The 18220-nt window shown below is 42.6% G+C and overlaps 1 protein-coding gene across 1 annotated transcript in view; it reads left to right on the top strand.

Annotated features, from left to right (window-relative positions):
• Positions 1-459: 459 nt before the first annotated feature.
• Arhgap28 (Rho GTPase activating protein 28) overlaps positions 460-18220 on the top strand; it is a 170702-nt gene continuing 152941 nt past the window's right edge. The window contains 1 exon segment of the mRNA XM_028885124.2: positions 460-697. Within this exon segment, the coding sequence (XP_028740957.1) occupies positions 576-697 (122 nt within the window). The 5' untranslated portion in view covers positions 460-575.

Genomic DNA, 18220 nt, shown 5'->3' with positions numbered 1-18220 from the left:
TCCTCAGAGCACCTATTCCAGACCTAGCCTCTCCCCTCTTGCCTAAGGCATGGTTTCTGTCTCACTTCTGACTGCCAGGCAGGAAATGTTCCTAGCCGTGGGATAAGTCTCCCGTAGGAAGGGGGCGAGGAGGAGGCTGAGAAGAGGAAAAGAGAAACAAAGGAAGAAAAACACAAACTTTACTAGAGCAGCTGGCGGGAGCCACAAGCTCCAGGCAAGCAGGTTTCCAGTTTCCTAGAAGCAGGGATCCGTGGGCGTGGCCCTCAGTGTATGCTAATCTGTTCAGGGTACTCTGTGGGTGTGGCCTTCAGTGTATGCTAATCAGTCCCTTGTACTGTGTGGGCGTGGCCCTCAGTGTATGCTAATCTGTTCACTGTACTCTGTGGGCGTGGCCCCCCAGTGTATGCTAATCAGTCCCTTGTACTGTGTGGGCGTGGTCCGCGGCGGGCGGGGCGGCCCTAGCGGTCGAGCCGTGGGGCGCCAGGACGCTCTGGGCCGCTGACCCGCTCCCGGAGCTGGTCCACGCTGGTCCGGCTCTTTGTTCTGGGTCGGCGCGGGGACATGCGCCGCTGAGGATGGAGGTGGAGGACTCGGGCGGCGTGGTGCTGACCGCCTACCACTCGCACGCGCGCTCGCAACCCCAGGGCGCAGAGCCGCGCTGCGCGCCCCGGACCGCCGCCAGCCACCCGCTCAGCAGGTACCGAGCCGCACCGAGGGCCGCGCAAGCGTCCGGCAGGCGGGCGGGCGGGGCCGGGGGGAGGGGGCGGCAGCGCTTTGGCAAGTTTTTGTGGAGTTGATGAACTGAGCCTGCTGCAGTTCATATGGTCCTGATGGGTAATGAGAAATAGCGTCGACAAAAAAGTCTGTGTGTGGCTGGCTGAGGCTAGCAGAGGGGGGGGGGACCTGATAAAACTTTATGATGAGTTGGACACACTCATCCTTGCTGTGGAAGGCTCTCACCAGGTCCTGGAGCAATTTTAAAATATTATTAAAATCCAAACACAAGCCAGAGGAAAAGAAAAAAAAAAGTTCTGTCAAACACTCAGATTAACTATTTGGAGCTAAAGTTTCTCTCAAAAGGAAACTTCCTCTGACGTAACAAATTGACTTCTAGTGTAAATACTCTCTTAATTGTGTAAATAGAGTGGTATCATTATTCCATGACTGCCCGTGTCCATTCTATGCAACAAATTCAGTTCCTGTGTATTTCTTTGGGTGGGAGAAGTGTATAACTCCCTCACCACGTGCATTTAGTAAACCAGGGGTCTGTATTACATTGCTCTGACAGTGTCCATCTGTTCCACGGTGGATCAAGGTCAGTTAGAGCCCCTCTAACTACACCGAAGACGGTGGACAAAAATATTCCGAATGTGAGATGGTCTGTCTGCTCTCTGGCATATTTAGGGGAAGTTCATTTGCTTAAGTGTTGCCATCCGCTCTGAAGACATCAATGGATGTTTTATTTATTTTGAAGCCTACACTTTGGTTTCCTCTCCTTGTGGCATTTTTATATCACTGTTGTTTTTCAGTCACTTGTTTCTCCTCACACCTTTACCTTTATGGGATTATAATTACTTCTGATTCCCAGTTTAATTGATTTGTGATTATGTCACAGAACATGCTTTGGAAGGTGTCCACGAGATGAACCAACCACACTGGTTTAGGGACGACACTGGGCTTAGCGAACAAAGAAATGATTGTTTCTTCCAAAGAGAGCAGGTTGAGTCAAATCTCATTTTTATATAGACAGTGAGAAATGGACCAGTTTGCCCCGGCAGTAGAGAGTCATGCACATCATTTAAAGGCTGCTTGCAGATACAAACTCTCCTTTGTGTTAGCGTGCAATTCTTTAAAAACAAAACACCGTCTTTGATCATTATGGCTTACTCGCGGAGTGGCTAAGTAGACGTGATTTGATGCAAAGCAAGGGCCCATTTTGTACATTCTTAAATGGCTTGGGTGTCACTGACTTGTTATAAGCCTTAGCAGCTGTCTGTAGGCACCAGATCGCTGAAAGGAATTCGAGGGAGATGTCTTATTAGCCCAGCATGTGGTCTGGCGGAATGATAATGCCTGAGAGTGGGCCAGTCCATCTTTTACCATAAACCAATCAGGTCCAAATCTGTAATTTTGGTGGTTGCATGGCACTCTATAGGACTCTCTGTTTTTCACTTCTCTGAGGCAGGCAATGGAGGTGTGCACCCCCCACATCCTTCCAGCCTTCGAACAGCAGAATCCTGGGAGAATAGCTTAACTCCCTGGTTCTCAGTAAAAGCATTGGAAATAGAGGTTCCTGTGTTTACTGGGAGCTGGAGGATACTACATCATTAATCATGTGTCCGATAACAGAAATGATCAGACCCAGTCATTAACCTTTGACTTACTAGCTAATGATCAATACTTCCTTTCAAGCCAAGAAGCAAGATGGTATTGTTCTACTTGGAAGAAAGCACTCTCTCAGGAACACACTTTCCTAAAATCGCTTATGTATTTGGAGCCTACTTGTAGAGTAGTGAGCCGTCTGGGCATGTGACCATGGGCTCTGGCTTCCCAAGGATCATTTTTTTAGCTCTTGCTAGCATAGGTGGAAATCAAAGCTAATCTTTCCTCCTTCCTCCTCAGGCTTCTACTACACCTAGTTTATCTGGTTTTGAATTTGGGGTCTATATAATATAATATATTCTCTATCTCTATGTTTTGTTTATTTTCCCCATCATTGTATCCAAATAACAAAGAAGTATCTGGTATATTGTAGTAGCCAAATAAATATTTCTTGAGGATGTTAATGGATTCCGACTAAGACTATAACAGGGCCAAGATAAAAATGGCAGGATTTTAAAGAGCCAAACTCAGCCTGTTGGCACAAACTATGTGTTAGTAACATGTCAAGCATTGGAAACACAAAAATAAATGGGATGTTCTTCCTGCCACAAGAATGTGGGCAGACCAGTGGAATTTTTAGCGAAAGGATGAAACAATAGAACTTTTGGAAGGAAAGAAGTGATATAATTCCTGATATAGGAAGTTTCATGTAACCGGATTTCCAACTTCTGGTTAAGAAGGCGGGGCATAGGAACTGGGGTCCACTCTGCTGCCTGTCAAAACTGTCTGAGGCTGAGGAATAGTAATGGTTTCTCCTTGTGCTGGTCTTGGAGCCCTTGTTTGCCACACTCTTTCTGCTGCAATCTCATTGAAGTCATCACCTAAATTCCTTTGGGGCCTGCTATTTTCTTATTTAGTTTTGTTAGAGTAAATGACCAGGGAAATGTGCCTGTCAGTCTTGGGGTAAGATTGTCAGACCTTGGCTGTGACCCTCATTGATGACTACCCTCTTCTGAGTAGACTAGTTGAACAACTTACAGCATTGAACAACTTTAAAGAGATGTCATAAATGTTGATGATGTCCTTGATGGACAGTAGACATTCTTGGTAGGTGGTTCCCTGTTAGTGGCTCCTGATTAGTGGGCAACTAAACAAGTCAAAACAAGCTTGTCTAGAACATCAGCTACCATCCAAATATATGGATCCATTTAAATATCTGAATTTTACAGCTCCCATCTCAGAATTTGGAAGAATTCAGGGAATGTCTTGTTCTTGCCTTGTTTGATTGACGGATTGCAACTAAACATGGGATGTAATGAATGGAACCATTTCGAATCTCAGAAATCAATGCACTGGGTACCTAAAAGACTATCTGGGGTTGGTTGGCAATATGTCTTCTCCAGGTTTCAATAAAAAAAAAAATCATTTAATGTAGATAAGCAATATTGTGATATTTAATATATGGATCATCCTTTGTCTTTCTTTCTAAGAAGGTCAGTACATGGAGAGTAAACAGTATTCTGGTAAATAAGACATGCTCCTGCTTCTTGGAATTTGCCTGTGGAGTTGGGGCATTTAAAATACCACTGTATTTCCTTCTGAGCCCTTCTGGGTTTCTTCTAGAATTCTCTTTTGTTTTCTCTGATCTCTGTCATTATATTTCTCCACTTTATAGTAGAGCAGAGTGTGGGTAGTCTTTGTTGTTAATTCTTTTTTTTAATTAATTTTTTTTTTTTTTTTTTTTTGGTTTTTCGAGACAGAGTTTCTCTGCAAAGCTTTGCACCTTTCCTGGAACTCACTCAGTAGCCCAGGCTGGCCTCGAACTCACAGAGATCTGCCTGGCTCTGCCTTCAGAATGCTGGGATTAAAGGTGTGTGTCATCACCGCCCTGGCTGGTTGTTAATTCTTAATGATAATTTTCTCATGCAACTTATGTCTTTTAAGATTTTCTTAGGAATTGACTTAAAAGATTATACAGTCTTTCTTTGCTCTGACTTCTCAGGAGTCATGTTTACATGCCTGTAGCATTGAATCTCAGTTTGTTTTATTGGGACTAATAGATGAGATTCTGCAAATGTTCTGATCTATGAAAATAAATTGTTGTAATTATCTTCAGAATCATGCTTTTTAGAAAGGTCAAACTTATACTCAGAAACAGGGGAATGTTGACAAACACCCAAAATACTTCAACTTATAAAGTGAGAATTAGCCAAAGATAGTGCTAGTTGCCCTCTTTTTTTTTTTTTTTTTTTTTTTTTTTTGGCATTTCCTTGGTTATATGAAATAATGATGCAGACATTTGCGGCGAGGGCCTGATATAAAATGACCATCATTACTTCTAGTTGTACAATAAACTTCCTGTGAAATGACAAAAAAAAAAATAGAGAAATAAATAAAATAGCTCTTTCTAAAAAACAAACAGCCACCATCCAGGGTTACCCGTGGCGTCTCTGCAGCCCTGTCCCCACTTTGTGAAGTCTCCTTGGATCTTAATATCACAGTCATTTTTATTTATAATGAGAACACTTTGATAAAACAGATTTGATGATGATTAGGAAGTAAATGTTTTGAGCAAAACTAAACAGCAACTTTTAGTGTTGATCTTTTTGGGGGGATACTTTTCTGGGTTGAAATTAGTTTAAAACATAGGCATTTCAGCAGGTCAGCATTTGCTAAAATTAAACATTTGTGTAGGTCCATGTGAGCTTGTGCATGTACAAAGGACACCAAATTCCAGGGGATGGTGGGCTTCTTGTTCTCGGAGGTTCAGAAATAGTAATGAAAATGGAATTCTTGGATGAGGATGGGTATTTATAGGCCATTTTTATGGTGTGGTTTTTGAAAGCAGAGCTGATGGCTCTGGTTTCCTTTATGAACTCCCTGCTGAGTGGAGGTGCCTCCATATGTGGAACGGTTGCCAAACATCTGGTGCATTTCCTTTGATCCTATCATTTGGCTAAACATTTGGCCAGTTGGTCTATCCACTTTTAACCTGCTCAGTTCTCCCTGACCATTAACGTAAGCACAAACACACAGGAAGTTGAGAGTGGCCTAGAAGCACCTTTGTCCTCTTAACTTTTAATTTTCAGGCTGTACAGTTGCATTTACAGAAAATTTGAAACAATAACCTTCACCCAGATTCCTTAAATGTTAATGTGTTGCAAAACTAGCATCGCAGTGGTCAAAACTAAATAAATTAACCATGGCATACCACAGTTAACTAAACTACAAAACTATAGGCTATATTTTTATTTCACTGATTTTCTTGCTATAGTTAATTTTCCAGTTATGTAGTTGAACCCAAGATCCCATGGTGAAACTAAGCCCCCCCCCCTCCTTACGCCCCCCGGCTTTTCTCAGTTGTAATCAATCTGTCTTTTATGACTCTGGCACTTGTTGAGAATTTGTTGGTGATTTTATAGGAAGTCACTTAAATTAATTAGTCCAGTGTGTTCTTATGAAGTCAGTGAGAGTATGAGAAAATTCTATGGAAGTGAGGACGGGCCATCTTGTCAGGTCCAAGACACTAGGTTGTTGTAGTGATGTTAACGTTGGTCACCTGGCTAAGATGGCTTTGCTAGCTTTTTTTTTTTTTTTTTTTTTTTTCAAGACAGGGTTTCTCTGTGTAGTTTTGGTGCCTGTCCTGGAACTTACTCTGTAGACCAGGCTGGCCTCGAACTCACAGAGGTCCTCCTGGCTCTGCCTTCCGAGTTCTGGGATTAAAGGCGTGCACCACCATTGCCCAGCTCGTTGCTAGCTTTCTATACCACAGAGTCACCATTTCCCCTTTGCCATTAATTATTGTCCTTCTGGAAATATTTTATGCAAATATCTTTTCATCCCCAACTATCCTATACTGATTTTAGCCTCTGTCTATGGATCATGGCAGCAAAGTTTATTACTGTGGTGTTCTGATGGTGATTTTTCTCTCATTTCATCTCAGTTTGACTTAATTTATGTACCATGAAATTATATATTCATCACCCTTTCTAACTTTATTATTTTTATGTCTATCACGTCTACAAAGTGAACCCAGTGTAAGGAGACATCAGTGGCCATGTGATAACATGATTTAGTTTTGCCTGGCTTGACTTCATGGAAACCATGAAGGTAAATTTTCTGATTTTTAAAGTTCCTTTATTTTTTTTGGAAGAGGAATTTTATTGAATCTTTAAGAGAAAGAAAAAAGTCAGAAAGTTGCTAGATTAAATGTTCTGTGATTAGATCTTCTCCTTTATTTCTTAGAAGTGTCTTGACATCTGAGCTCTCCTAGGGTATTAACTGAGTGTCTGCATATGTATATCTTTTAAAACTCACTTATTTTATTCACATTTTGGATAAAATCCCAATTAGGCCACCATAGGGCATTCCCATGGCCCTGCCCTACAGGCTCCTAGGGGGTGGAAAGTTGCAGGACCCTGTCCAGGAAAGGAGTGAGCCTGGACTTCAACAGGTCCGAGGAGGGTACCCTGCTTATGTATTTGAACCCACGTAATCATCCCAATTTGCATATAATCAAATTTCTTTACACTCCACCATCAAACCAAACGATGTTACTTTTGGAGTAATTGCCATATTCTTACTCCTCAACTGAATGGTCTCTAGATATCAGCTCCAGCTGAGAAAAAAAGGAAAATGTTCTGTACCAAAGCAAAAGATGTGAAGAGAGTATTTCTTCGAAGAAAATTTGGGGACTTTAAGTAGCTGCCTTTGTACTGTTTTTAAATCTCTTTGTATGGAAATACAAAGTCAACCACTTCTCTAATCAGTGTAGAAATGAAACTTTTCTTGATTGTTCCAAAAAAATATACATATATATATATATATAGCTTGAGGACCAAAGAGGTAGCCCAGAGGGTAAAGGTGCTTGCTGCCAAGCCTGATGACCTGAGTTCAATCCCCAGGAGCCTCATGGTAGAAGGAAAGAAAAGGCTCCTCAAAGTTGACCTCTGACCTCTATATGCATGCAGTGGGACATGAATGTATACATGTGCACATACATACACACACATGCGTGTGCATACACACTAAATAAAATAAAATGTAAAAACAATTAAGTGAGTAAATGCTGTATGAGTTAAGACGCAACAATTTAGTGAGCACCTATTAAGATGTATAAGTTACTAAAGAGTAAGTGACCCATATTGGTATATTGTTTTATTTCTTCTATAATTTCAATAATGATCATGTTAATAATTATTGTTCTGTAAGACAGTGTCTTGTTCTGCAGTTTTGGTTGGCCTGGAACTCAGACTGGTTTGGAACTTGTGATCTTTGCCAAGTGCTAGAATTACAGGCATGGACCACCACACCAGGCTTAACGTATTATTTATTGTTGTTAATTTTCCCACATGCTGAAGAGTAAAATTAGATCCACATCTCTCACTCACCCTGCACAAAAATCTACTCAGACAGGATTAAAAACCTTAATGTAAACTAGGACTGCTGAACTTGTTACAGGAAAACAGAGAGGAAACACTTTAGGGTAGAGACCCACCAGCAGCACAGAAAATGGCCATAAAAATTGAGAAGTGTATTGCATGCCATTTAAAAGCTTCGGCATGTGAGAAGGAACTATCAGCAGCGTGAACCGACAACCACGAAAAATGGGAGCAGACCTTTGCCAGCTATACTTCCAGGCAGGCGTTAATATCTAGACTACATAAAGAACAGCAAACATGGGCCAATGAGCTAATAGACAGGTCCCCAGTAAAAGAAACACCAATGGCCAATAGCTATTTTAAGGAATGCTTAAGATCCTTAGCTATCACGGAAATACAAATTAAAACCATTTTGAGATTCCATCTGACACCCATTCAAATGGCTGTGGCCAAGAACGCCAATGCTGACAGCTGCGGGGAGGAGCATCCCCTGTTGGAGGGGGTCTAAGTAGCTCAGCCACCTGGAAGTGGATGAGGAGGCTCCTCCAAAGGCAAAATAGAACTATCCTATGATGCATCTGTGTTGCTCCTGGGTGTGAACAGAAAGGACTCCATATCCTGCCACAGAGACACATCCATGTCTGAACTTATCACTGTTCTTATCCCAATAGTAAGGACGTGGACCCTGCCTATCTGTCCATCAACTGATGAACGGATACTGAGCACGCTGTGGAACGTAGCCACAACAGACTTTTGTCCCGTTGTAAAGAAAAGTGAACTTACATAGTTTTCAGGAAAAAATGATTGACACTAGACAGTCTTACATACAGTGAGGTAACCTAGGCTCAGAAAGGCAAACAGCACGTTTTCTCTCATCTACAGATCCATGTGTGTGTATTTGTGTGGAAGTGTGGGCAGAAGTTAGGAAGCTAGAGATGGGCCCATAAAGAGCGGGGGAGGTGGGCAGGGTAGTAGAATGCATGTGGTATGAATCGGAGTAGGAAGAAATGGAGAAACATGGTCAAGGAGAGCCGGAGGATCAGCGAAAACGGAGTATCCCCCAGAATGCCACAAAGAAACCCATTGCTTTGTATGCTGATTAAAAAAATAAACGGGAGGGGGGGCGCTCTCAAGCATCCTTTGGGTACCCCGTGTGTCCTGTCACACTTCAGTAAATGACTGTGACAGATAAATTGTCTAACAGGTGTCGCGTGCCAGGCTATTCCAAGGGTGGGGGAGCGTACGCTAAGCCTCCTTTAGAGGAACAGCTGGGGTCTCATGTTACTCTGAGCAACTACGTCTGGACGCTGCTCTCTGCCGATCCCTCCAATGACTGGACAGTGACTGCATACAAACAGCTGGAAGACAGGAAGGAGGAGCTGCAGGCCGGAGATAAAGAAGCATGAAGGAATTCTTAAGCTGTCAAGCAAGTGAGACTCAGCTAAGCCGTTTTAGTTCTTCTGGGTTGTGGTGCCGATTATCTTTTCGGTAGAAAGACAAATCTTTCTCTTTGCCATGAACTTTGTGGGGAGTCACGGGATTTTTTTTTTTTTTTTTTTTTTGACATCTGTAATGTGTAGGGACAAGAGTTCATCTGAAGTTGGTTCTTTGTTGCTTATCTATGAGAATCGACACAGAAAACACTGATCTGTGCCTTTGCCTTCAAACAAACACTAATGTATCTGTGTTCCCACAAAAGCCGCTGATGCAGTTACATGGTTTCTTCATTGTTCTGCTTCTCCTCCTCCTCTTCCTCCTCTTCCTCCTCTTCCCCCTCCTCCCCTCTTCCTCCTCTTCAAGGCTGGCCTCAAAAATCACAATCCTCCCACCTTGTCCTCATGATTGCTAAAATTTCAGGCTTCCTTCACCATATGAGAAATCTGACAGAGGCTAGAAAAATATCAAATTAAAAAATGATAATATGCCCGCATGGTGGTGTATGCTTTTAATCCCAACACTCTGGAGGCAGAGTCTGTGCAATCTCTGTGAGTTCAAGACCAACCTGGTCTACAAAGCCAGTCCAGGCCAGTCAGGGCCACACAGTGAGACCCTTTCTAAACGAACAAAGGACAATGTGACAGTGACATGTCCTCCCTACATTTATCTCACCTTCACTGCTATACTCTAAAAGTTCCAATTCTGCATAGTAGGCCAAGTTCATATGTTAGTGGTTGGGATTAAAGCTATGTTTAAGTAGCAATAGATGCGAAGGAGAGTGCGCATTGTAGTTAAAGAAATAAAGCTAAACTTGTTTTCTGGAAGTTTCCTTGATGATAGTAATCGGAGCGGTTCTTCCTCACCACAACTATCACTTGCCGCTCTAGCGAGCATTCAGCCATTAGTCACACATCAGCGTCTTCACTTTCCTGGGCGCTCACGGTGGGGCAAACACTGAGCTAAGAGCTTGACATGCAAGTCCTGTGACACAGCCACTCAGGCACAGGGAGTCCTGGAAGACCACACACACACACACACACACACACACACACACACACACACACACACACACAGCAAGGCAACGGGAGCCCAGGCTCCGCCTCATCACCTTCCAAAATCTATTCCTTCAATGTGTCGCTGCAGTCCTGTGACACTGATTAGTATATTATTCATATCATTTTTTTGTGTCAGTTTGATGACTGATTCATTGAGAGCAGCCTTTAAATGGAAGATGTTATAAATGTCCAGCTTTGGTTCAGTCTTTTCATTTTGCATGTATTTTATTCTGTTTGTGCCTCCGTGTATATGTGTGTGCCCGCATGTGCATGCCTGTACATGTCCGTGTGTGGGCATGTTCGGATGAGTGTGGACAATGTATATGATGCAGGTGCCACAAATGAATGTCAGGTTCCTTCCTTGGTGACTCTGCACCTTATATGTTGAGGCTCGGTCACTTCAGTCCTAAGCTTGATGATTTGACTAGCTAGCTTGCTCAGGGATCCTCTGCCTTTTTCTCCTGAGCACTGAGATTATAGATGGATTAACACACACAGTCACACAAAACAGTCACATACACACTCATACACTCACACCAAACACACAGTCATCACCCCCCCCACACACACCAATTTTCCATGGGGATCTGAACTCTGGTCTTCATACCTGTATGGCAAGTCCTTTATCTACTGAGCAAACTGCCCAGCTCCACCAGATTCATCAGATTCTACCAGACCCCCCAGCAGACCCTCTACCAGGGCTTCTTATAGCACAAATCCTAATTGGTCTTAATAATAAAAACCCGGAGTCAGATATCAGGGAGAAAGCTGAAAGATCAGAGAAGCAGATCTCCTCTGCCTTATATTCCTCTCTCTGCCCAGCCATATCACTTCCTGTCTCTACCTCCCTAGTGCTGGGATCAAAGGTGTGAGCCGCCACTACCTGGCCTCTATGGCTAACTAGTGGCTTAGCTCCACACTCTGATCTTTAGACAAGCTTTATTTGTTAATTTGTTAGATCACAAACAAAATATCACCACAGCCTCTTATCATTTTTCCTTTCACCACCTCTTTTCCTCATCATAAATTTTTATGCAACTGAGTGTATTGATAGATAAAATAGGCGTACCAATCAAATGTTAACTGATAATGAATCATAAAAAATATTATAAAACAATTTTTGGCATATAAATATTACCATTTGTTAAAATCAAAAGCAAATTTGAATGCTAATGAGGTAGATGTGCTTATATATTTTTACATAAATGATCAAGTTTTGGCTAAATGATTGATACTATAGGATGTAGAGCATTGCATTTCAGGGTCAAATGAAATTCTGATTTTATAATTGTTAATTCTGAGAACACCTCTTTTATAAATATGTAGTATAAAGTGGCATAACTATGCTTAGTGCTATTTCAGAAATTGCTAGAAATTTTGCTTAACTTGAAAATCATTTACTAATTTTTCAATGACTAATTCAGACAGCAATTTTATTAACTTTTAATTTTTTAAAAACTGAAAATAGTTATTTTATATAATATATTCTGATCATGATTTTCCCTCCCTCATCTCCTCCCAGGCCATCCCCACTTCCTCCTCACTGCAACTCCGTGCCTTCCTTCTAGCTCTCTTAAGAAAACAAACAGCAAAAAACCAACCAAACAAAAACAAACAACAAGCAGGATAAAACAAAATGAGCAAACTAGCAAACAGAAAGAAGAAAGAGAAACAAGCTAAAAAGACCATGAGAAGCACATACACACTCAGATAGACACACTCATAAACAAGACCCATTAAAAACTCAAAATTGGAAACCATAATATGCAAGCAAAAGACCAGTAAGGCCATAAATGCACAAAGACATGTAGACAAAGAAATTTGCAGAGATGCCCTTGAGTTAATTTTATGTTGGCCATGTCCTGCTGGGCATGGGCCTGCCGTGAAGTGTGGTTTGCATGACCAGTGAGACTTTCCTTTTAGAGTAGCTGTTGCTTGGAGACAGCCTCTGGGTTGAGGGGTGGGAGCTTGTGTCTACATCCCCGTCTCAGAGCTAGGACCTCATCTGGTTTGGGTCTGTATAAGCCCTGCGCATGCTGCCATAGTCTCTGTGAGTTCCTATGAGTGCCAATCCTGCTGTGTCTAAAAGGCCTTGTCTCCTTGGTGTCGTCCATCCCCATTGGCTTCTGCATAGTTTTCTGAGCCCTGAAGGGACAGACTTACTGGAGACATCCCATTTAGGACTGGTTTTCCAAGGTCTCTCACTCTCTGCACATTGTCCGGGTTTAGGTCTCTATTGGTTCCTGTCTTCTCTAGGGGAAAGCGTCTTTGATGGTGGCTGAATGAGGCACTGATCTATGGGTACAGCAGGATGTCGTTAGGAGTCCTTTTATTGCTGTGCTCCTTTAGCAGAATAATAATACTTGTTCCCCTCCCTATCCACCTCTACCCTCCCAATCCCCTCCCCAGGTCCATGCCTATCTAGTCTCAGACTCTTGGCCACCTGAGCAGGGTCAGGCAGGGGTTCCATCTCATGGAGTGAGCCTTCAATCCAATCCGAGAGTGGTTGGTTACTCCCACAACTTAAGTGCCACTACTGCACCACCAGTGCATCATGCAGGCAGGTCACCATTGTGGATTGAAGGATTTGTAGCTGGCTTGGGGTTCAGCTTTCTCCTCTGGAAGCATACAAAGTATCTTCTAGTACCATGAACACTAGTCACTAAGGGTGACGGTACTAGTTAGGTCCCAGCTCAACTTTTCCATATTCAGTAATATATTTAGATGTTGTCTTCAGCAATAGGGGCTTACCGTGAATTTGTGGGGGCAGCCAATAGCCTTGGCAATAACCCAAGTTGTTTGGAGGATTCCATGGGGCCCCTTGGCTAATGACTCAATTAGATGTAACTCATTCCTGGCACTGGATGTTTCACTTGGTGGCAAAAAAAAATTACCTATGTGATGTTGTGTTTCCCCTGTTATTTGTTGACTCCATTTAGATTTTTGGAAAATAATATTTATTTAGAAAATATTTATTAGAGAATAATTTAAATGGAATCACCAGATAACAACAATATGGAAACCTACTACAGTTAAAGCTTCTTTAAAAGACACATACATATATATTATATAATATATAAAATATATAATATATAAATATTTATATTAGTGTACATAATTTGTATTATATACATTATATAATATAAAACATAAATATATGTTTATATTATATTATGTATATAATATGTTATTTATTAATTATATTGATTATATAATTATATGTGTATGGTTAATTATGTATTATATGTATATATAATATTATATGATATAAATATAATATGGTATGTGTATTGTACATTATGTTATATATTATATATATATTTTTTAAAAGAAGCTTTTACTGTAGTAGGTTTCCATATGACCTCAAATGGTCCTTAGTTTTAGCTGCTCCTCCCCATTTGACCCTTCCATTCCAGTCCTCCTCTGTTGATCCATAACTATCTATTGTTTCCTCTTCCTAGGAAGATACTTCCCTCCCTTGGAATCCTTTACTTTCTACCTAACCCCTGTAGTTATACAGATTGTAGCCTGCTTCTGGGTTACTTAACAGCTAACATCCACTTATAAATGAATACATACTGTATTTGTCTTTTTGCAGCTGGGTTACCTCACTTGGGATAATTTTTTTCCTAATTCCATCCATTTACATGCAAGTTCCACTATTTTTTTTTCTTCCGGAGCTGAGGTCTGAACCCAGGGCCTTGCGCTTACGAGGCAAGCACTCTACCACTGAGCTAAATCCCCAACCCCTATTTTGTTTTTTGTTTTTGTAACAGCTGAATATTCTGTTGTATAAATATACCATATTTTCCTGATCCATTCCTCAGCTGATGGACATCTAGGCTGTTTCTCATTTCTGGCTACTGTGAACAGAGCAGAAATGAACATAGACGAGCAGGTGTCTCTGTAGTGGGATGTAAAGTACTTTGGGGTTATGCTGAAGAGTGATCTTCCTGAGTTTGATGTGTCTGTGTCTGGGTTCTGGAGGGACCAGCACACTGATTTCCATGGCTGTACAAGTTTGCTCTCCCCCCAGCAGTGGAGGAGTGTTCCACTTTCTCCATATCCTCGCCAGCGTGAGCGGTCATTTGTTCTACTGATCTTGACCATTCTGACTAGTGTAAGCGGAAATCTCAAAATCATTTAGATTTGCATTTCTCTAATTACTAAGAATGTTGAGCATTTCTTTGTTTCTCAGCCATTTGTGTTTCATCTTTTGAGAATTTTCTGTTTATTTATGTATCTCATTATTTAATTAGGTTGTTTGTTTTCTTATGTCCAGTTTTTTGAGTTCTTTATATATTTTAGATACGAGTCTCCTATTGGATGTGTAATTAGTAAAAATCTTCCCATTCTATAGCCTGTTACTTTGTCTCAATAACGGTGTCCTTTGCCGTACAGAAGCATTTCAATTTCATGAGGTCCAATTTATTAATTGTTGTTCTTAATGCCTGCACTATCAGTGTTCTGTTCAGAAAGTCTCCTGTGCCAATGAGTTCAGGACTGTTCCCCACTTTCTCTTCTATGAGGTTCAGTGTTTCTAGTTTTATGTTGAGGTTTTTGGTCCATTTGGAGTAGAGTTTTGTACAGGGTGATAAGTATGGATCTGTTTGCATTCTTCTACACGCAGACATCCAGCTTGACCAGCACCATTTGTTGAAGACACTGTCTTTTTTCCAGTGTGTATTTCTGGCTTCTTTATAAAATATCAGGTGTCCAGAGGTGTGTGGCTTTATGTCTGGGTCCTTAATTCATTCCATTGATCAACATGTCTATTTTTATGCCAATACCATGTTTTTCTTACGATAGCTCTACAGTACAATTTGAGATCAAGAATAGTGATATCCCCAGCAGTTTTTTTTTTTATTATTTGGGATTCAAACAGCAATTTTTTTTTTTATGGTTTTTCGAGATAGGGTTTCTCTGTGTAGCTTTGCACCTTTTCTGGAACTCACTCTGTAGCCCAGGCTGGCCTCGAACTCACAGAGATCTGCCTGGCTCTGCCTCCCGAGTGCAGGGATTAAAGGTGTGCACCACCACTGCCTGGCTCAAACAGCAATTTTTAAAATCAAACATTGTAAAATAATACAGGCCAAGGATTTGATACATGCAGGGAATGGTAATAGGAAAATATTGTAAGTTTTCCCTACTTAAGTCATTATGTTTCTGTGTGAGCAGAGAAGTTTATGTGCCCAGTAAAAACCCTGCAGTTCCTATCCTTAGTTTCTGATTTGAGCCAAGGTGTTTTAGTCAGTGTATTGGCACTGCATGGCTTGCCGACACGAGCATTTAAAAGAGAGGCTGCATCGACATCCTGTGACACAGTAGGAGACCCTGTGGCCAGAAACAGCTATGATTTGACTGTGTGTTTGATTCTTAATGGATTGTTGGTTATAGTGTATCCAGAACGTTTTACTGTTGATGACTCCTTACACATTCAGCTATCCGACCCCATATAGTTAGAGAATTGAGTCCTAAGCGTTGGCTTCGGGGAGCTGTGTCTTGTCTGAGAGGCTTATGGTCATTCAGTTTAACTGCCAGAGAATGCCTTTAGTTCCAGACGACCAGGAAGCTGACGTGGAAAGATCACCTGAGCCCAAGAGTTCGAGGCTAGCCCAAGCACCCTAGGAATACCTGGTTTAACAACAGCAGTGGGAAGGGCGCTGTGGCACCATTTTCCTGAGCCTTCCCAGCACTGTAAGCCTAAGTACAACCATTATCCATCGGGGATTCTTAGACTGTTGAGGCTGCTGGCCCAAGGTGGGCTTCGAAACTCTCCCGTTTAGGAAACTAATCCTGGAGGTCTTCGTCTAGCTTTGAATCTTCTGGAGAGGCGGGAGTCAGCTCCACCTCTGGGCTCTGGTTGCCTGTGTTTATTTTCCAAGGCAGCAACTTTGATAGACTTTAGTTCTAATGACGACAACCCTCCTGTGATTGACAGGTGTGTTAGTGACGTGTTAACAGTGGGGTGGGCTTTCCAGCTAAGTGCCAGGCCCCCGGAGGTGGCATTCCCTGTACTGAGGCAGCCTGGGAGTTTCGAGTGTCTTGATGACAGGAACTAAGCTTCCTTCAACCAGTCAGGAGTGACTGACTGGGGCGTTCAAGAAAGCATCTCTACAGCTTAACAGAGAAGCAAAGCAGGGAGACCATGTCTTTACCAAGGCTTCTGGGGAGTGGCAGCCCTGTTGAGGCAGGCTCTGAGTGTCAGCTGACACTGAGTGTCAGCAGCAGTCAGCTGGTCCTGTCACCATGGCGGTTATTCAGGCCATGGCATATGGTCTAGAGTGCTCGCTCAGTCAAGCCGAGAGCAGGCACCACAGCGGGGGGAACATGGGCTCCCTCCTGGGAAACACCAAGGTTTAGAAAGAGGCGGTATCAGTGACAGTCCTTTCCTTAGTTTCCTCTCTAATGCTGGACAACTACCCCTGCGTGTTATCTCCTCCAGTATAACCCAGAGTCGGAAAACAGCCTTGCGGTGACTTTTCATTGGCATCTGAAAGAAAAACACTTACTGACCTCCATAGAGTGAGCGAGCAAGCAATTAATGAGGAAAAGAGCTGACTGAAAGTTTCCAGCCAGGCTGTTTTGAAAACCCAAGCACGGATGCCTGGCTCTGGAATTTGTAACATAAACTCCATTCCCTCTTCATTTGTACATCTCTGGAATGGCGAGATCTACTTGGCAGCTCTTTTCTATCAAATCCACTCCCCCTTGTGCTGAGCTGCAGAAAGCCCACACTGGAGGACTCCCCTGGGTCCGGCAGCTGGCAGCGTGTGACGGGAAGAAGCTGGCCGCGGACTCTGTATCTGATGCTGTGTCATGCTTTGTGAGGCTGTGAGTCACTGCCAACTAAAACAACACGAGTCATTACTTAGAAGAAGCCCCACGGTGGCAGATTTCGATCCGGCCAATCCTAAACAAAAGGGATACTCCCAGGATGCCAGTGTTTCAAAAAGCCCTTACTAGGCAGGTTTTAGCTGTTAACCACCAGTGCGTTCTCCTTAGAGTTCAGGGGAATGCTTTGCTGCTCAGCGGACTAAAGGGTGAACTTAAGAAAAGAAACCCTCTTCAGTTAACCAACTCCTCCCCTAGGCTGTGCTCCTTCCTTTCTGTCTCCCCCACACCCTGCCCAAACCCATTTCACTCATTGCTCTCTTAATCCGGCTTAAGAGCAATTGGGTTAAAATCCCTGAAATTAAAATTGTAATCTCCTTGCTGTTTCTCTTCTTGCATCCCAGTGACCTCTCAGTGTATTTATTCCTCTGGACATAAAATATGATTTTAAGGTAGATCATGGAGTGAACAAATTATGTATCTGGGTAATGTAGTCATTTAGGTACGGATGACAGGCAGGATTTGCAGCTGGGAATGAAGTGTTGACTTCAGCAAAGAAGTTTGGATATTTTGGTGACTGTGCAGTGAATATTAGGAAAAGTGACCTGTCTTCTGTCTGGGAGTTACTTACTAAGATTAGAAATTCGGCTCAGGCAGCATCGGATGTCACAGGTGGCCTTTTGTCCTGTAGCTGGTGAGGTTGAGAAGTGTGAAGGCCCATCAGACAGTCAGCCGAGGAGGGATGTTTCGGAAAGTTTTGAAAAGCTTTTGCTCACGGGAGACTTCAGCATCAGGGATGGTAACATCTGGACCAGACAAGGTTTGGTGGGAGAGAAGAGGCCTAGAGAGAGCAGTGGACGGAACATGGAGACCTGAAGAGTTTTGCTAGCTGGGGGATGGGAGGAGGTGGCCTGGCCTGGGGAGCCCATGACAGTGACCAAGAGGTAGGAACATGTGGAAGCCAAGACCTTATAACCATCAGCAGTAGTGAAATGGCCAATAATGGTGAAAGTGGAAACTCACTAAAAATGGGATATTTTTAGTGCGATGAGCCTGGATGCCATGGGTTTCCAGAGTGGAGGAGACGGAAGCCAGTTTGACGTAGGTTGCAAAGGGGATGGTGAATAAAGCAGGTGAATGGATCCTACGAAGAACTTTTGAGAAGGAAGAGCGAGAGACATGGCAAAGGGA

The sequence above is a fragment of the Peromyscus leucopus genome, chromosome 13 (genome assembly GCF_004664715.2).
Source record: "Peromyscus leucopus breed LL Stock chromosome 13, UCI_PerLeu_2.1, whole genome shotgun sequence".
NCBI classification, from domain to species: domain Eukaryota; kingdom Metazoa; phylum Chordata; class Mammalia; order Rodentia; family Cricetidae; genus Peromyscus; species Peromyscus leucopus.
Note: the sequence above shows the minus strand (reverse complement) of the source record. Positions and strands in the feature narration are given on the sequence as shown.